This window comes from Pezoporus flaviventris, unplaced genomic scaffold (assembly GCF_033815535.1).
Source record: "Pezoporus flaviventris isolate CSIRO_AGI_PZ_B2104156 unplaced genomic scaffold, CSIRO_AGI_Pfla_v1 ptg000010l, whole genome shotgun sequence".
Taxonomy (NCBI): domain Eukaryota; kingdom Metazoa; phylum Chordata; class Aves; order Psittaciformes; family Psittacidae; genus Pezoporus; species Pezoporus flaviventris.
The window spans coordinates 4,931,693-4,955,312 of NW_026892558.1; the positions used below are offsets into that span (position 1 = coordinate 4,931,693).

Consider the following 23,620-nt stretch of genomic DNA (forward strand, 5'->3'; position numbering starts at 1 on the left):
AACTAGTTTTGTAAAATGGGTGATTGTCAATTTCTTCCAGTGACAAAGCAGCAGCTTGCTTTGTAAAAGCAGAATGGTTCATAAAACACCTTTTGATGACTGTGTTATCCTAAAACCACAATTACTTATAATGGGAAATGGAGGGGAACATGTTTTTATGTTAAGACAGCTCACCAGATCCAGAGATGATTTGCATTACCTCTAAAATACTTTACTTTTCTTTCTTTTCTAGAGCTACATGCTTCTATCTGAAAAGATGGGGGGGGGGGGGGGGGGGCAGGGAGGGAGAATAGGCAACTGAAAACACTTCTGCAGAATGCATTACAAAGAATGCACAAAATGAAAAGAAAATATGGCAAAGGTGAAATCTGATAAAAGATTTAATTGGGCTACCTAATTGCCTCTGTCAGGTTTTGGGTTGGGTTTTTTTTAACAATATGGATGACACCACATGGAAATGGCCAGATACAAGTGAGTGTCTTTTTGACCTTTGTTTGGTTGATTAGGTTTTCTTTGGGTGACTGATGACTGTCATTGATTTTAAAGTGACTCTGATGATGATGTATGAGTAATATGTGGGCTTGATTTTCAAAAGCACTTCTTCTTGGCCTCACTCTAAATATCATAAGTCAGTAATATAATTGTAGTGAAAGCAAAGTTAAGCTACTGATGAGTAAATGAAAGAAAAAAAGTATATGTACAGTAGATTTTGGGATATTTTTTTTCAGGGAATATTTAGAAAGCATCTCTTATTTAGAAAAGACTGTATAACCTGACCTTTGAAAATTAGGACAAATTTGCAGTTCTCTAACCATAAACTAAACAAAAGCTTCCTCAAAATAGATAGCTACTTTTGAAAGCATTGACAAGACATGGAGATCAAAGAAAAAGGAAGGTAACACTCTCAAAATATATGTTAAATTTTGCTTCAGTAATGAATGGGCATTGCAGCTATATGCTCACAGATCTGAATTCACCTTTCATAAACGTGAGTGAAAGTAGGTTATGGTATTCTCAAGGATGGCTGGACTTGCTAAGTATTTCAACAACCTGCTACTTTCTAGCACAAAATTAAAGAAATTATATTAATGAGACTGTATTAGGCAGACTGGTCAGTCAGTACATTTATGAATCCCTGAGCACTGTGGAAGAGCACTGTATAGTGAGGACTGCCAAAGAAATTATATTGCCTGGGTAATTACTTAATTGTTTTTAAACTTATCTTTCAAAAGATGTGAGCACATTTAGGCATCATGGAGGTACTGAAACTCACTGGAATGTCTGTACTGAAGAATTGTTTGGAGAAATGCTGTGAAAACATCCCAACATAGAACCTTGCCAGTTTAATTCAGATCCATCCTCATTATAATGTCTAGCTTTTTTCTAGCAAAAACTGTCCAAGTCTGCCAGATTCTGACAGTACATGGGTTTTTCACTGTACAGACTCAGACAAGATGCCAAGCTTATTTCTGTGTGGCACCCATATGAAATGAAGTTTGAATGAAAAGACAATACTCCAACAGCCCCCTTAGTCCATGGTATGGTAGATAAACTATCCACCCCATAGACTAAATAAAAATAATGAGAAATCTATTCACTCTACAGGTAAACAAGTGTGACATTATACTGTGCTTTATATTCAATTCAATACAGCTTATTAATTATTTTAAGGATGACAGTACAGATCGAAAAATATTTTATTTCCTTCCATCTATTCCTCATTATCCAAATCTGCTTTGGATACCTATCACTGGATTTGACAGGTATTGTAAGATTATATCATATAGCAGATTGATATAAAATTTAATTGGATATCTGAAGAGTGCTTTGAACTTGAAAGAAGATATGCTATATAGCATATACTAGGTGGTATATAGAAGTATTATGGAATGATAGAAAAGGTACAGATTTGCTCACAAATTCTTGTCTCTTCATCCAAAAGCAGTCTGTGCATACTTAATTTTACCTTTTTAATAAAAAAAAAAAACAGTGAGCACTTAGTTTAAAAAAACACAAAATCACACATCATTTATGTGTCTCATCTCTTAGAAAAAAAGTATAGCCCAGTAGTGGATTCAATAGGGCTGATACAGATGATAAATAGAAATAGAAAATATTTTAAAATGACTTAATTATTTTTAGTTATATCTGTTTTTTTTTTTCTTCTGCCATTTTTTGTTTTGTCTGTTGTATAATGGAATTCAACATACTCTCTTGAGAATGACATTACAACTGTGTTGCCAGAGGCTAACAAACAAGGTACAGATGCTTAAGGGAGATTAAAAAAATAAAATAATATTTTACTGATTATAAAAAAACACCAGTAATGTCAGGGCAGCATCCATGTTCAGTGCTTTTTTTTCTGTGTTAAAAGAAGAGCTCTCCCATATATGGGGCAGTTACAGTTTTAAACACATAGATTTTTGTTCCGCAGGTTTTAGTGTTGGGGAATGTGATAAAGCAGTTTCTGACAGATTGCCCTGAGCATATATATGATCTTTCCAACTGCTGCCTCTACGGTTCACTGAGAGGAGATCAGAAGGCCTGAGGTTGGCAGGTGGCAATGCAAAGCACACAAACGAAAGGGTTGTCTTTAGCGGCTTTTCTCTTTTTTTTTTTTTTGTTTTCCTCTTTTTCCCCCTCCTTATCACTGGATTTTAACAGTTTGGCCTGTACAAATCCCCATCTGCTCTATCACTGTCTCCAAAAAATGGCACTTAAAAGCAAGCCTGTGCAGTTAATTCATACAGAAGCCTCGAGGCATTGGATTATTGGAATTAAAACTGTGCCGCTGACCATCGTGGGTCATGAACCAAGCTCCCCCACTGCACTTGGAGCTGTACAAAGGGCTATTCGTAGAGTGGGGTGTCTGGAGCAGCACAGCTTCATGGCTCCTTGCCATGGAGTGTTTAGTGTCTGTCAGCCCGGTATTTCCACATGGAAATTGACAGTTTTCACCCAATATAGCTGAGAAGTCATAATCGCACATTAATAAAAATAGGGACAATCATCCAGCATTTCATAAATCAGCCTTTTCTCCACTGTGTTCTGTATACCCGCAACAGATGGGTTCATTGAGATGGGCCAACAGAGATGGGTGATTTACTGGCAAAAAAATTATGACAGCTGGATTCCACACACATACAACCACACACACACTTAAATTTAAGTAATTTTTTAGAAAAGAAGGGTTTGGTTCTGACCCCACCAGGCAACAGCAGTTGGAACAGCATCAATTTCCTAAGAATATTAGGTATTACCTTTCCATGTGCTGATCTTTAACATTTTCATTAATGACCTAGGCATAAAAATGCAGGAGTATACTAACACAGTTTGCTGATAACACAAAGTGGGAACATTTTCTACCTACAAGAAACAGGATTGTTGTAGAGGAAAACCCTATGACCCAGAGGAGTGATAGAAGTGGAATTAAATGAAATTGCAAAAAGTGCAAGGCCATGCCCTTAAGGACTAATACCAAGGCAGTTTACTATAACACATCAGCTGGACGACAGGAGAGAAAATCTTGGATATATCAGCCACTTGCAGGGTGATTATAAGCCACAAATGCCATGCAACTGTGCATAAAATAAATGTGACTTCAAGAGGTATTCAGAGTAATATGTTTATCAATGGCATGGAAACATTGAAGGTATTATAAAAGTGTAAGTAAATCTTTGTAAAGATTACCTGTAGTTGTTTATTGATGATGATGACAAATTCAAATTTGGATAGGTGCAGAAAACATGTATCAATTTGGTCCTATCAGAGGAAATTAAAGGCAGCTTAATTGCTCTAGCCTGAGTAAATGAAAGTAGATAAGTACCAGGCTATGTTGATAAGGAGCAAATGGACATTGTGAGAAATTTTGAGGAAGGGCCATTTAAAGTAAAGAAAAATGATGGGAAAACATCTAATGGGTATTATTAAGTGTCAAGGAACGCATTCTGCCTATAAGTTAGGTGATTGTTACTGATCATTTCTTGACAGTGCAAAAGCTCCCTCCCCTCCCTTCCCCTCCATTTCCTTTTCTTCCTCTCCCTTCTCCTCCCCTCCCTCTTTTGAATGGGGTACACAGTGTCATTGCCAGAAACACCGAGAACTGAAATAATCACAAGGATCACTTAAAGATCTGTGTCATTCTCCTGAGTATCCTCCGCAGGTGCTATGGTACTTATTTATCTGTAGAGTGTGAATAATTGATTTTGTTAAGTTAAAATTAGAGCAGTTGCCCTTAATCAGCTTCAGACCCACAACCCAGATTGTACAGCTTAATGTTTCCTTGTACAGCTTAATGTTTCCCTATGTTTTCCCTTTTTTTTTTTTTTCTCAGTTATATCAATTGATTTGACAGATAAAATCCTACATCTCCATTTCTTCTTGGACTGTACCAGGGAGTGTTAAAATAGAGTTCTAAATATAGCTTTTCATATACCCATAACTACCAGCCCTTGTAGGGTTATCTTCAAAAGATAATTCTCTTCAGTAAGTATATTTGGGGTTTATTCATGTTATTTTCTAATAGGTTTGTCTTTATTCATGTTATTTTCTAATAGGTTTGTCTTCTAATTTTTTTGGCAAACTTTCAGAAAAACTTCTAAAACACTTGAAATTGTTGCTCTAGAATGATTAAGCTACAAACTTATGTAACAGAGGAAGAGAAAGGTAGGAAGAGATGCTATATTTCGTATACTTCACTTGAATACTTTAATTCGGTATTGAAAACACCTATAAATTCTGGGTTGTTAATGTTTTATCTGTAAGTATGTGCTACTCCAACTGTAATCTCTCAAGTCCATCTCTTTGCTCACACAAGAGCCCAGTACTTTCAGGCAGGTGGAATGCCACTGGGATACATCTTATGGTCTCCTGTTAGTAGTGCACTCAACCCGCTGACACCCAGCTCAGCAAACTTTTGTTTTGGTTGTACCCAAGAAATATGGAGGAACAGAGATCCTTACGCAAGCCAAGAGAACTGTTACAACTCATGGACAGTTAAATAATTGTATTTTCTAAGAGTAACTCTGTAGATTTCACAGGATTACATGACTTACCAATGCACCAAACACTAGTAACAGAAAAGAAAGTGAGTCAATATTGTACACTTTATCCCTAAAAGACCAAAGAAATTGAAAACTGTTAAACCCTATTGTGGATGAGCTATAGTGTAATTTTCATTTAAGCTATTTACTCATCCCATCGGTAAGGTTTTTATGCAGTCTGAAGTGTGCCTCACCATCAGATTATGAAGTGCAAAGTTCAGCATGTGTTCCAGATTGAAAGCAGTATTGAATAGCAGATATAGATCAAAACAGCTCATCTGTCACTAGAGACATCATAGAAAAATAACCATTGCCATAAATATCAAGTCTATATAAGAAAACAACACAAACCATTTTTTTCATGGATAGGTCTCGGTGTCCAGAGCTGTATATGAAAAGATGCAGCAATTCTGGATTAAAAACAATATTCTCTTGGATCATTTTAAGCCATCTGTGGTTTAAGCTGTTCCCTTCTTTCGCTGCCCTCTTTTCCCCAGTTTTTATTTTGTGTAGTCAGGTGTACCACCTGGTCAGAGATGGATGACTGCTTTTTTCCAGACTGTTTCATTAAGGCCTGAAACGAGGTGTAATAGGAATTTTTTTCATTTACTTCAGTAATTCTGTTTCATTTGCTCAACCCTCTTGCCCATATGGCATGAGAATTGAATACTTCTACTCCATTTTTCACTGCGTAGCCTGTAAGGCTGTATGCTGCTGTCTTTGATAATATGTGGTGTACTTTCATTTTGCACTTTTTTTGAGTATCAGTAAAAGAAAGAAAAATCATCAGAAGTATCTAATCGAGCTTTTCAAACATGAAACAAAAACCAAAAACAGGCAAAGGCAGAAAAAACGTTGCGACCCAAAATCTGTAATTATCAAAAATCTCCACCTGTCTATACTTAACGTGGTACAGAGTTATATTTTATTATGTTTATCTCAACTCAGCAATTACATTTTCATTTAGATTCTTTGAATAGCTTCGGAAGAAGCTTCAGTGAGGCTGAAATAAAAGGGGGCTCAGTTGCTGAGCGTACACTCCAGTTCCTGGATAGGACTGTAGATCCTTTGCTGATGTCTTTATTTGTAAGTATCAACACCTGAGATAAGAAATTCAAAGCTAAATCAATTGTGTCACTACATTTTTTAAATCTCAGCTGTTTTAAAAAATGGATGATTAGTTTATGAAGCAAATCATCCTAAAAAGCCATGCCCTGGCACATGGAAGATAAGAATGTGCCCAGGAACAGCTAGCATAGATTTACCAATAGCATATAATGAATCACAAGATGACTGAGTTCTGTAGTGGCTTTCAGAAGACTGAATTCTGTGGAAAATTACGTTTACCTTGACTCTTAAAAAGCTTTCAGCTCAGTCTCCTGTACTGTACTTGTAGCCAAACAACTGAGACACGGTTTGGATAAATAGATTACAAAGTGGAGGGGAATTAGCTGGACCACCAAGGTCAAAGGTCTGTGATGAGAAGTACAAAGTCCCCCTAACAGCAAATTACTAGTAACATTCCTCAGATGTTGATTGCAAGGCAGTATTCTGAATATCCACTAACAAGTAGATTCTCGGATGGAAGGTATCTTCATGAGAGGTACTTACTTGAATGGTGTGGTTGATACACCGTCAGGGAGGACATTGCCAGACTGGGGAAATGGTCTAGCAGGAACTGCATGAAGTTCATCAAAAGCAAATGCTAAGCCTGCACCTGGGATGGACAACATCATGCAGCAGTACCACTTGAGAGAAAGGAAGAAGACAGGGAAGTTGTGGATGAGTTGACATGAACCAGCAAAGTGCCTTTACAGTGAAGGTGGCCAGACACGTTCTGAGTTGTATTAGTAAAAGTGTAGCTAGCAGGTCCAAGAAAGTGATCCTTGGACTTTTATTCAGCACTTTTGGGAATTTATCTAGAATTTTGAGTCTATTTTGGGCTTCACATTTCAAGAAATAACTTGCTGTGCTGAAGGGAATTCAGCAGAAATCCCCAAGGAAGTCTTGGGGATAGAGGACAAAAAGTAACAGGAGAGGTTGAGAGACCTGAAATTGTGATTTTTTTTCAGCCTGATGAATCATCTCGCTGTCTTCAGCCACCTAATAATCAATAGATTGAAGAGAAAAACAGATTTTTCTTGGAGGTGTACAATGAAAAGATGAGGAGTAAATAAAAAAGTATTGCAGCACAAGAAAATCATGTTAACAATGAGAGATTTTTCTACAACATAAGAGTGGTTTAACAGTGGAACAAATGCCTAGAGATGCTGTGAGATTTCTTTCCTTGGAAGTGGTCAAAACTCTACTGAACATATTAGTAATCTGCTCTAGGTGGAACCACTCTTCCATCCTGAAGCATGCTATGAATATTCGATTTTTATTTATCTCTTAAGTAGAATATATTGAATTCCAGGCTGAAAATAATTGTCAGCCATAGCAACTCCCTCTTCTCTCTGAAATGTGATATACATTTATTTTTCCAAATCCTTTTCTCAAAGGTACCATACTTACCCTCTTGTTAATATTCCTTCCATGGAGTACAACAAAACTTTACCACAGGCAGCTGTCATTTTCTAAACCATTTAATAACACTCATTTTATTTCCAAGGGTAAAAAAATAATGGGGTGATAACATGTCCTGAATTGCTAGTGACAGTAACTGTTAAGGCTTCAAGCACTTACTGCTTTTCACCAGATGTTGCTTTTAGTACCAGTAATTTTATTCCTCAAACCTAGGCTTAGTTATGTATTTAAGAAATGCACATTCACACATGCCCTAGGTAAAATGAGCCACAGCTTTATCAGTGGTGGACTGAAAAGTTTATTACCCTGGATTAGAATATAAATTTATGGCCATAGTTATGATTTGGGATCCCAAGGTGTATTAATACAGCATGTTTTACACATCAAAAGAGTATCTGCATAATTGGATGGATACATGATGGACAGAGGAGGTTAAACAGATGCTTCAAGCAAGGAGTTTCTGCCATTCTGTTAAAAGTCTGTTGTCTCGTTCTGTCCCCAAGATAGCACAATAAAGATCTAATCTATCTTCCTCCCCTCCTCTACCCTTCCACCTTCACCCTTCTGCTTCTACTTCCTTTCTCTTCACTATATCCTTTCCTTTGTGGCAATAGACAAGAATGAGCATCCCAGCTAACCTCACTGTCCTCAGTCAAAAATTCAGGTTCTGTTAAAAAGCCTACTAATTAATCCTTGAGCATCATCATTGCTTAAATTTATCAGGGGACTGGAGCACCTCCTGTATGAAGACAGGCTGAGGAAGTTGGAGCTGTTCAGCCTGGAGAAGAGAAGGCTGCGTGGAGTATTCTCTGGAGTATCTGAAGGGGGCCTGTAGGGATGCTGGAGAGGGACTCTTCATTAGAGACTGTAGTAACAGGACAAGGGGTAACGGGTTAAAATTTAAACAGGGGAAGTTTAGGGTGGATATAAGAAGGAAATTCTTTCCTGTTAGGGTGGTGAGGCACTGGAATAGGTTGCCCAGGGAGGTTGTGAATGCTCCATACCTGGCAGTGTTCAAGGCTAGGTTGGACAAGGCCTTGGGTGATATGATTTAGCGTAGGGTGTCCCTGCCCATGGCAGGGGGTTGTAACTAGATAATCTTAAGGTCCTTTCCAACCCTAATGATTCTATGATTATAAGTTTCTGTTAGCAAAGTATCCAAAATGTCCTGGAGATGTATGCAAGAAAGTTTGGGGCTATATTCAACAAAGTTAAGATTCTGTCAGCTGTTAGCTATTGCTTTTGTTTACTTTAAGGTGCTCAGTCTTCTGAGTAAAAATCAAAGCCCACAGGCAGCAAATGCAGAAGGGTTATCCAAAGATACTGCCTGCCGAACAGGGAGCTTTGCCAGCAGGGCCTGCTAACCACATATGTATGAGCAAGTTACCACGGAAACTATCCAAGTGCATGTTCTTAGCCTGCAGCGAAAGTGAGGTAATTTGAGTGAGGTTAGTAGGCAATAAGAGAGCTTGTTATGTCTAATTAGCTAAATGCATTCTTACAGCTCTTCCTACCCACTGGCCATTTAAAATTTTTAATTTTTCTCCCTCAGCACATTCATTTCTCGTTGTTATCCCCTTCACATGCAGTTCTTCAGACTCAGTATTTTATTATGCACTGTCCACACTGGTGGATGACAACACACGATGGAGCTAAGTAGATGCTCCTTATACAGCTGTCATTCCTGTTTTAATGTTCCTATGTCATGGGCCTCTCTCTTTCAGTGCTCCTCTGACAAAGGAAAGACTTTGCTCACCCATGAGCTCTCCTTTCAGCACGTTAGAGAGGAGCTGGAAAAGAAACCTTCAGTGAAGATCCCATGATCTTTTCAGTCAATTCATATTCTATAAAAGTGTAACATTTTGCCTGATTGATAATGATTGCCTAATATTGATATGGGGAAGATCAATGCCTTTAGTTTAATAAAGATACTATGTAAGTATTTCCCATAATAAGATTGTTTGACAAACTTTCCCAATAAACTTCAAAATTATTAAACCCTCAAAATTAATTACGTTTTCCAGGAAAAAAAACGCACAACCCAGCTCACCACTCCCATTTCCTGATATAATATCCCTGTCTCATTGCATTGAGAAACTTTTTGTTTGAAAAGGAACCCAAGTAGTGAGTGGAAAAGTGAAACATTCTGTAAATTGTGCAAAAAGCGCTTTGTTACATCATACACTTCAAAATGTGCTTGCTTCAGTAAACTTCCAAAAAAACCCCGAAACCCTAAATTATTCTGTTGCAGTCCAAATCTCTATAAATCCATTATATATTCTCTCTCTGCCTCACTCCTTTTGAATACCCAGTTCAGCAGCATGGACAGAATCCCTGAATCCGTGCAGATGACAAATGCTTGGAGATGAAAGGAGGAGGGAGAGATTTGTTGCAATTTTCTTTTTACTGCCAGGAGTCTAGCATGATGTTCTCTGTCTGCCTGCAAGCTTTGTCTGGAAATATGTTTAAATGTGAAAACAGTATGCTAGAATATATGTGTATTGCACTTCTCATGGTGTGAAGCAGTGTGTGGTGTCAGGACACACAGGACTGTTGAATTTGGAACAGACATTTTTTGTGACATTTTTATTCCAGTGTTGGAAACTCGCATTCAGGTTAAGCAAAGCGGGAACTTCCAGAGCTTAATTCCAGTAGTGTATTATATGGATAAAAATGAGACATTTAACTGAACACAAACTTAGGCTCAAAAGGCTATTTCAGTTCTGTGAATCACCAGTATTTTTATTTGGTTGTGTGTGGGTTTTTTACTTACATTTGCAGTTCTTTGTGGCTATACATAAAAACATATAGAAATAAATGTACAGCTGTTTCTGCCTCTTTCTTGTTTCTATTTAGGTCTTTGGATTTCTTTCTGTTTTCCTTCAGATTTCTTGAATGACATTTCCCAGTGTACAGCAGACAACTGGAAAATAGGACACTGGAAACAGAGACTGACTTCTACCCTCTTTTCTTATCTCCTCATGTCAGTGGAGTGTTTTCAGGACAAAATATTGCTGTTAAGAGGCTGTGTTACACCTTCAAAGTAATATAATGACACAGACAATTGCACAGGTTACCAGGTATTAAGTGGATTTACTTAGTACCCAGTCTGCATAATTCCTGAGTCTAATGAAGATCTTAATTCAATTGACGAGTGGAATTTTAATTTCTAACACGTAAATCAAAATAGGCTACATCAGTCTACATATAGATAAAAGATATGGGGGGTGGCTGTCCTGATAGTTAACTTGTGCTCACAAAACCATAGAAATCACTTGCCTTGTTAAGAGTTCAACCTACTAACTTTCTATCTGCTTAAAAAAAAAAAGGCTGAAAGGCACATTTGCAGCTTCTTTCACATGGAAACCTTTTAATAAGCATCTGTTGTTAGCAGATTATAATTGTTTTTTTGTTGATGTTGTTGCTTATGAAAAATTGAAAAGATTTTCCTTTCTTGTGAACCTAAAATTGTAATTCTTATTTTTTTTTTTCCATAAAAAAGTCTGTATTCTTCATTTAGGTATTCCAAGCTGAACTGACATAGAAACTGCTTTTTGCAACTATCTTATAGCCATCTATAGCAGAGCGTTGCAATCAAAGTACCTTTAAAGATGATGGACAATTTAGAAAATTGTCAGATCTCTGAAAAATGCTTTGAGCAATTGACCCATACTTGTTCATCTTGAAGACTGATGCTAAGGATTTAACACTTCCACATTCTCTTCAAATTAGACCCAGAGCTATTGCTGACTGATGCAAGATCATGTGGCTCTGAGTATCCAATTCAGTCAGATCCTGAGGCCATCACTCTAGGAGCATTTCCTGGTATAAAGATGCTTTTACCCACTCATCAGTCTTGCTTTTGACAAAGTAAAGCCAAGAGTGCAGTCTGTAGTAGAGAAGAACAAGTTCAGAGTCTAACCTGCCGACAGCACCCTGACTCCATGGTGATTTTTGCATGAAATGAGACATTAAGTATTTAGCATTACATCTGTGAAATAATGAAGTAACATTAGCAGAAGTTGGAAACAATAGATCTAGGAGCATCGTGTTTTGCTTGCTTTGCAATTAGCAGCTGCATGGAGAATGTTTCTCTTTACTCAAAACATTTCCCCCAAGCAGAAATGAAATTTCCTGGAGGCATAGATCGTGTGTTACAAGGATATTGTGGATCCAAGGTTTGAAGAAAATAAAAAGATCCAAAAGGGAGAGAAAGACTAGGCAGAAATCAGTGCTGAGCAGTAATATCTATCTCAAAAGATGCTAAAAACCTCCAGTAATTATTATTCAGTATGAATCGGCCTTGCATTAAGATTTTTTTCACAAGAAAAAGAGTGAGACAGATGTATTTCACAGAATAGCTAGTAATAGAGTTTTCATATAAGAATGTAGCAATGACCTTAGCAGGTCAGAGAAAATGTCACTCTAATCTAACAGTGGTCAATGGTGAAAAGCATAAGAACAAGTGTTTGTTGATGCTTCATGAGATTACTTTCCCAGCCCCTAACAATTTGCAGTTCCCTAGGATCAAATGAGAGTATCATTCTTCCTGCCTCAGAACAGAAAGTTTAAGCTGTGTTTTGTATCCTGCCTCACTGATTAACCAGGCAAGAACTGCATAATCTGGGACAGAAAAATCATTTTTATTTTCCTAGATTTTTTTTTTCTCAAGACTATTGTATAGTTTCCTTTAAAAATAGCAAATTAGTTTTACAATTCCACAATTTCCATTCTCCATCCCCTAAAAATAATACACAAAGCTCATCACAGAAACTCCAGGCAAGCCTATTATTTTCTGCATTGCTAAAACTGCATTTTCCTTCCTGTCCAAATACAAAGGCCAGGTTATGAGGGGAAGGGAAAGAATATCTTAGCCTCTGTAATGTAGAGGTTGGAACAGCTTTGGACATGAGGTGTGTAGTACTGGGCCATGACATTTTCATGACAACCAGTCTGTCAGGGTGTAAATTCACACAGCAAAACCACATCTTCTCCATGGCCCAGGGTGCTAATCCTATCTATACCCATGGCTAGACTCCATTCTGGTCACCAACAATTCTTAAGAGTGAAACCAGCAAAAAGTATCACAGAGTGGCAAGGCAGGAAGGAAAACATGGAAAACCCTTATAATACCCCCAAAACAGTGATTAATTGTATGGCAGCTTTTACCTCATCTAGCCTTGTAATTTGGAAAGCCAGCAAAGCTGAGACTGCAAAATTGCTTGCCGTGAAGTCACAGTAAGGTTTGTTCAACTAATTACTTCTGAAGACTTCCAAATGGTTTTAAGAGTAATGGTGCTGACATGAAATTATCTTCTCACATTTCTGCAGCACATTGCTCATTTACTGCTCAGGCTGCTGAAAAGAGGTGTCTGCTTCGCCAGGGCTGAGATAAAAAATAAGGTGCACATGTTTGGTTGAATGAAAAATGCTGGTTTATGTCAGCAGAAACCAGTTGTGAATTCTAGTGGAATCTTGGCCAGATTGAGTTGGTAGCTGTAATGTGTACATTTGAGAACGGGATCATACATAATGGCTAAAATATTTATGTTTGCAGAAAGAAAAGTTTCAACATTATGTTTTTAAGAAATAATTTACTTCAAAATTAGTTTAAAATTCTGAAACAAAGCAGAATATTTGTGTTGAAAGAGATGGAAATGAGGTTTTAACACCGAGGATTTTTGTTTCACTTTGGCATTTACTATGCATTTGTTTAGACTTAAAGCATAGTCATATTGAATGTCTGGCCATAGAGGAAACACTGGCTCCTCTCAAAGTCTAGTATTCAACATTTCTTTCCACCTGAATTGATTTCCACTTGATCTTGTTTTTTCTCCTCCTTTCAGGGATGTCATTGCTTAGTGGCAAGACTATGATGGGCAGTTTATAAATGTAAATATCTGGGGAAAGAGAGAAAGGGTAGATGGACTTAGAACATTTTTCTCTTTTAAAAACATATTCCATGACAAATATAATGTGAACAAATAAGAACAGTGGTACTTGTCTTAAAAAGACAGAAAGATTGATTTTTCTGTTTTATCTGGTTCTGCTCAGGTTTTTAACCCCAGCCACTGCTGTAATATCCAAGTATTTGAGCCGTAATATCCAAGTATTTGAGCTGTAATATCCAAGTATTTGAGCTTTGACCTGAACAATAGCATTTCACACTTGGAAAGATCCTTATACCAGCCTCTAGAAAGTCTCTGCCAACATGCCTGTTGATACAACACTTGCCCAAGGAAAAAATTAGTAACTGTCAAAAATGACATAGGTATAATAGACCTGTTTTCAGTTTAGTGGATTGGATTGCATATTTCTCAACATGGGATTCAAATGCTTACAGTGAAAGCCTTTGGCTCTAAGAAAGGCAGGTGGCAATATAGGAGCACAGCTCAGTGTTCAGTAGCCCTAGTCCCATCTATCAAATTACAGAGCTTGACCTTGTCCAGATTACTGTATAGGTCCCTGATGCTTGTCAGTGCTGGGTGGCCAGGGACCACCTAATTTATTTCTGCTACCTTAGACATGGAGTGGTGAACTAAGACTAGTGACAGTTGGCCAGTCCAGGTTGTTATTCATGAATAAGAAAACCCTCAGGTGCTGTGAGGAAATGCATTCAGCAGAAATCCAGTGGTCAGTCCTGGGATTAAAAAGAAATATCTTTCATGTCATACAGGCAATAGCCACTTTTGGCTATTTTCCAGAATGGCATTCACTTTCTTGACCTATGAGATGACTTTTCTGTTTTTCTCTTTATAAGAGAATGAGGAAGTTGTGAATACCTTTGATCTCTTTAGTTTTTTTGTGTATCATATTATATGTTTTCATCTGTACCAAGAGCTTATTATGTTTGTTGTGATACCCTGCAGGAATGGACTGTGATGGGAAGAGACCCAAACACTTGTGTGCATTCTTATGGATTGCCTGCATGTCTCTAAACTGATATCCAGGTGTTAATACACAACGTGGCATCTGGTTCTTGTTTTCTGAATGGGGCCTGTTGGGAAACATCAAAAACCCAGAAGAGTTGGAGGGAAAGGACATGGAACTTTCCGACACATTATTCAGAGTACACATGGCTTTTCCTACTCCTTTTATTATTTACTGTGGTGCTGGTCAAACAAGGCTGCTCAAAGTACTGCTTCCCTCCCCATGTTCTTAAACAGCTATCTTTTGTTTACAGCTGACATAAATTATTGCCTGTCAAAAATACAAAACTTGATTAGAAACCCCTGGAATTCCTCCTGTTAGCCTCAGTAGGTTTTAGATGAGCACTCTGCAGAACGATATGTGTCCCCTTCTGTCTCTGATTAGTGATCAAGATCTGTCTTCAAAAAAGATAATTCACAAAATGAAGCTTTTGGATCTATAATTATCACTCTGTTTGCCATTTCAAAATTAATGACGAAAGGGTAGAAATCTCTATCAAAAATTTAGAAGAATCCTTGCAACCTTGCACTCTACCTGCAGGCTCCAGGCCTCTTCATGGCAAACTGCAGTTCCCAATCACAGGGGAGAAACTGCAAAAAGCCATCTCAAATAGACCATGCTGTTGCAGGGAGGAGTGGCACAAGAGGAAATGCATTGCTTTCCTGCATGGGGACTACCATACTCACCTTGGATAATGCTGTTGAGCCAGAATCATAGAATCATAGAATAAACTAGTTTGGAGGATACCTTTTAAGATCATCAAGTCCAATCATTACCCAGCTCTGCCAAGACCACCATTAACCCATGTCACTAAGGGCCCCAACTACACTGTTAGTGAACACTTCCAGGGACAGTAACTCCACCACTGCCCTGGGCAGCCTGTTCCAATGCCTGAGCACCCTTTGTGGAAGGAATCGTTCCAGTGTAAATCTCCCTGGCATTCTCTTTTTTATCACTTGTTACTTGGGAAAAGAGTCTGACCCCACCTCAGTACAGCCTCCTGTCAGGCAGTTGTAGAGAGTGATAAGGTCCCCCCTCAGCCTTCTCTTCTCCAGACGAAACCCCCAGGTCCCTCAGCCGCTCTTCATCACACTTGTGCTCCAGGCCCTTCACCAGCTCTGTTGCCCTTCTGTGGACCCTCTCAAGCACTTCAATGTCTCTCTTGTAGCGAGGGCACCAGAACTACCCAGTCGGCTAGTATCATCTCTGTAGATGAAGTCTACTTTGGGATGCTTCTGTTGCTGCCTAGACCAAAGGAGAGACAAAGCTGTACAGAAAATAGTCTGATCTTGATGGAGATTTTCCAGCTAATGACAATCCAAGGAGGTAGACTATTGATCTGTTTACTTTATTTGCACTTTGTTTCTCAGATAGATATTTTTATGTTCTGCCCATAGGGTCCAGTGATTGCCAGTGCCTCCCCACCCACCATCCAGCACAACTGGTTTTGTGCTCTCCTTTTGGTTGTACAGGAACTGACCTTAGTGGAGAACTGGCTGTCTTAAAGGTGGCAGCTCATTCATCACAGCTTTCACAGGCTGTCAGCATTGCATTTAATCTCAGTTGTAATTTTCCAAGGGAGGTTTGCAAACGCCACAAACAGAATCTTAATGCTATAAAATGCGGTTTGTAGACAGTGAATACTTCCTGTCTGTATGAAGCTTTGCTGCATTCCAACTGCCCTGAACTATCCTGACATGAAAAACTCCCAAATTCAGCCTGAAGCCCCATGGTCCACATACTGCTGTAACTGGTATGTCTTTCCTCTCAACATGTATGTGCTTAAATGGGCTCTCAGAACCATGCACTTTGCAACGAAGATGTCAAGAGACTGTTTTCCTGGTGCTCACATATCATGTCCATGAAGTTTCTTTGCCCATTTTATGGACTTTTCTTGCTCTTTTGTTATACAGCAAGCTTCACGCCCTGCTTCTGTAAGTCCTGATCCAAACTCTGCTGAGACAATCAGAGTTTTTAAAGCTTGGATCAAACTCAGGAAGCTTCTGCCAGCTCTCAAATTTTCATTTTTCATTATCTTCACTGCACCAGTCTTCTACCTTCATTCCCTTCTTAAGCTTTACCTGCAAAGGAACGAGCTAAATTGGAATCAATATATCCAGAATTATACTCTGGGAAACAATGCCAGATTCAATCATGGAGAGTTACTCTGAATATGAGATATAAAGCTCTGCTTCCTAGATATATATTCAACAGAATGACTTCGCTGCCTGACCTGTCTGTCCATGTCATGCTGACAGACAGATCATATCTTCTGCTGATACAGACCCATGGAAGCTGCAATTTGTCAGCACGTCCCTGAGCTGTACGGATCTGGGGTGGATTTCTGTGATACAGTTTCTCTTCTGGCAATAAGATGGGAACAAGGTAAATCCCCGGAATTATGTGGGTGTCAGCGACCTCATCAAGGGTTTTATCCCTTGTTTTTCATTCCATAGGTGTCTAGCCTTTTGACTGGATTATGAGCAAAAAGCAAAATGTGTATTTTTCCTCAAGACATTCCTCTATATTTAGAGTTCCTTCAGCATGAAGATTAATTAAATTACCATAGCTATATTTTCATTGGTGCTGGAAGCAGTAATGGTAATTATGACAACATTAGATTTCAGAGAAGCCTGTTTTCAGCCTTGAAGCTGAAACGCTTCAGCTAAACATCCTGAAATTGTTTGTGCCAGGTGTCCTCCACATGCTGAATTAGTTAATAAAATTTTCCCAAAGCAGTTAATCAGTTCCTTAGGGTAAGATTTAAGAACAATACCATCCTTTGAAACAAGCTATTGCCATTAATAACTTTAATGTTATCTCCGTAATATGGAAGGAATCCAGAGTCCAAAACCAAATTTTTTGCTGCTTTTTATAGAAATCCAGCCAAGTTACAAGCCTCCAGCCACACAGAGGCTGGGAGGAAGTTTTCCTGCACAATTTATTTCCCCTGAGTATTCTCCACTTCTTACAGCTCTTCGCAGTCTTGTTTCATTACGAAGTGCAGCATGTCTTCCCTGCAGTTGTTCTTCCTTGCAGGTGGAATAAAACAGTTTTGATCCTAAAAAAAGACAAAAAATAAAATAAAAAGTTGAATAAAGAAGGAATTACATGGCCGTAGACTAGATAGTCACTGAGCAAAAGGAATGGCAATATTTTATATTTGGGTGTTGCTGTGCTTGCACCCTAATTGCATTTATGAACTTAAAATTCGTTAGCATAAGGATATTTCAATTTATGTGTTTTGTTTTGTTTTTTTCCTTTAGGCAATGAATGTATGAAATCTTCGCTGAAACTGCAGCTCTGTGTAATCATTTGCACAGAACTGCAGTGTCTTTAGCAAAATAAAATAAAAAAAAAATCATCCTTCAACTCAAACAAGGCATAGCAAGGAAAAACTGATTATAAAGTCCAAAATAGACCAAAATAGTCTTCTATCCAGACAATCGATTTTTCAATGGTGCCCAACAGACATTGAATCACACATTTTGCTTACACAGCTGCCCAGAGAAAAACATGGACCATATTGCTACCCTTCTCCTTTTTTCTAAAGGTTGGCAATTATAGCAGTTGTAAAGTAGTAATTTTTCATTGTGTCAGAGAGTACTGTTCAGGATGGCATACAACCTCCCTGCTTACCCTTACAATATTCTTAATTAAGATTATACCTGTAACATAGAGGAATAATCCTAGTAATGTTACAACATTTGTGATTCAATGCAAAGGTGATGGGGAGGGATTTTGTGGTCTGTGTTATGCAGGTACTTGTTTGGTTCAGATTTATCTCCAGGCTGGAATGAACTGACTTTCTGTTTCATCCCAAGTCCTGTTTATCAGTGTGTCCAGCTTTACAGATAGATGCCAAAAGTGCAGTGAGGTGATGTCACAACTTTAACATAAAGGGCATTTTGCTCATGTTTGTATTTTAACACCAGCGTTTGCTTCCCTAATAAATATAAATGGCACTTTGGATGCATGCTGGTTGGGTGCATGCCAGTTGAAATATGAAAAACAACCAAGATCAGTCTTGTGGTAGTAGAAATTAAGACTTTTCATAGCTGATTTTGCTGATTCTGCTGATTTTGTAGCCTTTCACAAGGCTGTCTAAAAGTAACTTTTTGCCTTTTTGCCCAATGGTTGGAAAGTTACTTGAATAAATCATGATATCCAAATACAAATGAAAAGAAAAGCTGGAATTTCTGATCTAGAATTTGAATATACACCATACCTGTCATTCATATGGTTCATTCACTTAGTTTGTTGTTCAAATACTGAAAACAAATGATAGTCTATTAGCTGGAAAGCTATCTTAACATTTAGAAGCGCATAGGGTTTGCTCGTTTTCCTGCTGACTTGTTACATTACTGGAAGAGCTCTCAAAGTGAAAGAGTACTTGAAGTTGTAGCCAGTGGCAGTCCTTACGGTAAACATTTAATGTCTGTTTGAACCACACATTGGTCAGTATGCTGAACAGCCTTCCATTTAGCAGGTAGGTCAAATGCCAAGAGGTAACCAGTATAGAAATTTTAGGAGGAAGATGCCTGTTTCAAAATCCAAGCAAATTAGAAGAAGATTTACTTTGGTCCCCTCTAGATTGATGATGATTCCACCCCTTACATTTTGTCAAAATACAGACACATTTCTTCATGTTCTCTGAGAACAGTAAGTACCTGAGGTCACTTAAAGAAGATGAACTGAAAAACAAATAGGCTTTGGATCTTTACAGCCCAGGCATTAGCTCCGTGACAGGATTACAGGCCTACCAAGACCAAAACACTTAAAGGCACTCTCAGAAATTAATGTGACTGAGAAATCTTGAGGTATGAAAGCTGGTGTGCTTGAGTCACCTTGCCTTCAGGATTAGGTTAATACTGAATAGGGATTTTCTATGTAAGTCTTTCTGGCCATCTGTTCCAGTCTGTGCAATTAAGGTACCAGCATTATCAAACTACAGGATTACTGCATTAAAAAGAGGAAATACATGGAAAAAAGTGATGCACTAGAATTAGGGGAATAACATACCTGAGCACATGAATACTGTCAATATATTCTGTTCAAACATCTTATGCCATTCTGATCCATTCACTCTTGAATCTTCTCTCTTGGAATATTTTTCCTTTAAAATTAAAAGTTTGTGATTTTTAAGATCCAGAAAGTCAGACTATGTCTACTGTAACGTTCTCATGTTGCTTCATGCTCTGTACATTAGGCAGTACTTATGGACTTTTCTCTCTAGGTCTCGACTGAAGAAGGAATGAGCTTAGCCAGAGAGTACTCCTGCTCCTTTTTCGAGACTTCAGCTGCCCTCCGCTTCTACATCGATGATGTCTTTCATGGACTAGTGAGGGAAATACGAAGGAAAGAGTTCTCACTGGTGGAGAAGAGGATAAGGAGGAAGGATAGTCTGTGGCGGAAACTGAAAGGATCCCTGAAGAAAAAAAAGGGAAGTACAACCTGATGGCAGTTCCCTGTGAGCCACCCATCAGGAGCTGACCACAGTGACCCAGAACAGTTCAAAAAGGCATCATTGACATAGCATCTTCCAAAGTAGGTCCTGGAGCATTTTCCCTTCAGCCTTCATGCAGATGTAGCTCCTTGAAGGCCCAATTCATGGTTGCCTATGGCTCCTCTGTATTATAAAGTCACTTAGCACACCCTTTCATCTCTTCTCTGCAAAACTGAGTGAAGAAAATGTGGTTTTTTACTTGTGATCCCTGGCTGGTCTTCACATGGTAGGAGTTAAGCTAGTGTACAAAGCAGGACCAGCTTCCACCAGCTCTAGGAGAAGGGGTTGCACTTACTGCCTCCTCTCTACATGCTTTTCACTATCCCAAAAATTAATAACATTGATTTCAGTGGACTTTTTGAGTATTTAAGGACTTTAAGAGTTGACTTCCAGCTTTGCATTCTAATATAGGTTTAGGGTTAGACTGTGCTCAGCCCCCATGCCCATGTCTTTGTGAATGTGTATGTGTAAAGCAGGCCCAGGGGAATGCTAATGGCTTCAGATTTTTACCCAGTAGATCCCTATGCTCATTGTGTCCTTATCATTTAGCATGAAGGGTTGGCAAGCATAGCACAAGTAACACACACCAGCTGTCCAGAGGCTGCGGGGCTACTGCTCTGTCTCCTCTGCACATTACTCACCAGGACTGGCTAGCAGATGTGAAGATGTCCTGGAGACATGCAGTGCATTAGAACCATAGAATAGTTTGGGTTGGAAGGGACTTTTAAAGGTCATCTGGTCCAAACCTGTGCAGTCAGCAAGGACATCATTAACTAGATCAGGTTGTCAGAGCTCTGTCCAGCCTGACCTTGAATGTTCCCAGGGATGGGCCATCCACTGCCTCTCTGGGCATCCTGTGCCAGTCCCTCACCATTGGACACACTCCTACATCCCACCAGGAGCACAAAAAAAGCACTGCCTGTCTGATTTTTCTCACAGCCTTTCCTAGAGCAATGCAGCTTTGTCACAGAGTGTAAAAACATTTGCGATGTACCATTCAGCCCTTGACTTACTCAAGAACTGCGTAAGGTCAGTTGCCATCTTTCACAGTCCAAGTGAATCATTTGGTTGATCAGTTGGATAGGTCTTTTAAATATTCCTTTTTTAAAGCTAGCATGAAGTATAGTCTCATTGACCCATTCTCTTCCCAAACTTCTTTTACTATTCACTTTATTTATAGATTTTACAATTAAAACATGCATACATTTTGTCAAGAAATAAAGATTGTGATTTCCATGAAACGATACTAGTAGTGTCATTTGTACTGGAGTAATAAATGGTATCATTAGAAAAATACATATAAGTAAATGTTATTTTTTCACATTTGTCCTGGGTTCAGCAGTAGCAGTCATTTTTCTCCTTCTTGGTAGCTGGTGCAGTGCAGTGTTTTGACTTTTGGCCTGGGAACAGAGCTGATAACAAGGATGTTTTGGTTTGGCCAAGGACTTTGTGAGCCTCATGCTCTGCCAAGGAGGAGGGGAAGCCGGGAGGAAGCAGAGACAGGACACCTGACCCAGACTAGCCAAAGAGGTATTCCATACCACAGCACGTCATGCCCAGGATGTAACTGGGAGTTAACCAGAGGGCTGGTAGACTGCAGGGTTGGAGGAGGTATCGGTCGGAGCTTGGTCGGGCTGGGGGGGGTGGCGAGTTATCGGTCGGCTGGTGGTGAGATGTTGTATTCTCTTCCCTTGTTATTCTTTTATCATTGTTATTATTGGTGGTAGCAGTAGTGATTTGTGTTATACCTTAGTTACTAAACTGTTCTTATCTCAACCCGTGGGAGTTGCATTCTTTTCGATTCTCCTCTCCGTCCCTCCGAGAGTAGGGGGAGGGCAAGAAGGGGGGGAAGTGAGTGAAGGAGTTGTCTGACTGGGTTTAAACCACGACAACATTTGTTTTTGACTATTTTATGGGGTTTCAGTTATATTTTGGATGATATGGGGGAGCAGTTAATTTGCTTTGCTCTGTTAAGCTTGAGAAGGTTATGGTTTTATGAAGAATTTTGAAGAATTTTGGTTCATTCAAGCCATTCATCTGATGATTTGTTCTCTGCTTTTCCTTCCTTTCAAGAAAAACCTCTAATATGTTTTGACTTGTCAAAAATTCTCCATCAAAAGTACTATTTTGCTGTATATAGTTAGGTAATATGTAGCTATATGCTATGTATTTTATATAATACAATATTGCATACTGTATTACACACAAACACATTCATGCATTTAAGGTGCATTTTCTGCTTCGTGCCTCCAACAGCTGAAGTCTGCATTTATACTATTGCAATTACTATTATTATTTTACCTGTATTGCCACAGAGAATTTAGGTTGAACATCCTAGAGAAAAAGAGATGTGCTTGTTCAAAGAGTTCATGTGCTAAGTATTGGTGGAGAGACAACAGGAGGCTGCACTGAACCGATGGCAGCTGTGAGACAATAAATAACAATGGGAAACATCTGTGACTGTTCCAGTACTGCACACGGCGAAGGGGGAAATGAAACAGTTGTTCATGTGTAAGAGGCCATAGTAATTACTATCCTGAGAAACCTTGGGGGATGTTCATTGGTCTTTTTCAGGCAGATGCCTAAGCTTTGAGTCAATTGAAAACCATTTAGTATTGCCTATTATGTCATTTAACCCACCCTAATGAGGGACATACTATATCAAGACTGGCTTGGCTTTTAGGGGTACCTTGTTCAAGTCTGTTTGCAATACAGCAGATGTTGCAGAAGAGGACACAGACAAAGTCTAAGATTCATCCTTGAATGGATTCATATTTTAAACACGCCCATCCTCTGACATTAAAGTCATCTGGCATGGAGCAACATCTTCCCATACCATTAAGCTCTCTTAGTCTTCACAGGAGAGTTACCACACACTAACTGCTGTTGAAAGTGGTCCCCGGACTATGCTAGGTTCTGCATCATGCGCAGCAACTGATTACAAAAGTGCAGGCCTGCCGTGGTCAGAAACAAAGGGATCATTTAAAAAAATTAACAGTATGGGTGACTCCCTTGGTATGTTCAAACTGCTAGTGCAGACACAGATACATAGTCATATTTTTAGATTTACCAAGCCGATGAAATCTCCAGGTTCTGATTTGTGTCTATACTCCGCACCTACATGACACATTTTGAAAGATATTTGGTGCTAGGTTAGTGCCTTCAAGAAGAATGAGTCATCATACCCTCTGAAGGTCTTCTGCTACATCTTCCATGAGCAGTTTCAGGTATCTGAATATGTACTGGACATAGGGCTCTCTCCACTTTGATCATATATAGCTTGAGCATGACACCTAGTCATTCATTCCTTCTTTGACTAATGAGGAGGGAGAGGTTCCTCTGCTTGGTTATTTGTCCTGTCTGGCTTGTATGGTGTCCTAGTTTCAGCTCGGATAGAGTTAATTTTCTTCCTAGCAGCTGGTGCAATCCTGTGTTCTGGCTTGAGTTTGAGAACAATGCTGGTAACACACTGATGTTTTAGTTGTTGCTCAGTAGCATTTACCCTGGTCAAGGATTTTTCAGTCTCATGCTCTGCCAATGAGTAGGGGCATGGGAAGCAGGGAGGAAACAGAGACAGAACACCTGACCCAAACTAGCCAAAGGGGTATTCCATACC

At 39.0% G+C, this 23,620-nt stretch overlaps 1 protein-coding gene across 1 annotated transcript in view; it reads left to right on the forward strand.

The window, feature by feature from the left end:
- Positions 1-21,002, forward strand: part of RIT2 (Ras like without CAAX 2) — a 178,441-nt gene extending 157,439 nt beyond the window's left edge. Inside the window, exon 5 of the mRNA XM_061450583.1 lies at positions 19,735-21,002. Within this exon, the coding sequence (XP_061306567.1) occupies positions 19,735-19,956 (222 nt within the window). The 3' untranslated portion in view covers positions 19,957-21,002. The remainder of the gene's footprint in view (positions 1-19,734) is intronic.
- Positions 21,003-23,620: the final 2,618 nt, after the last annotated feature.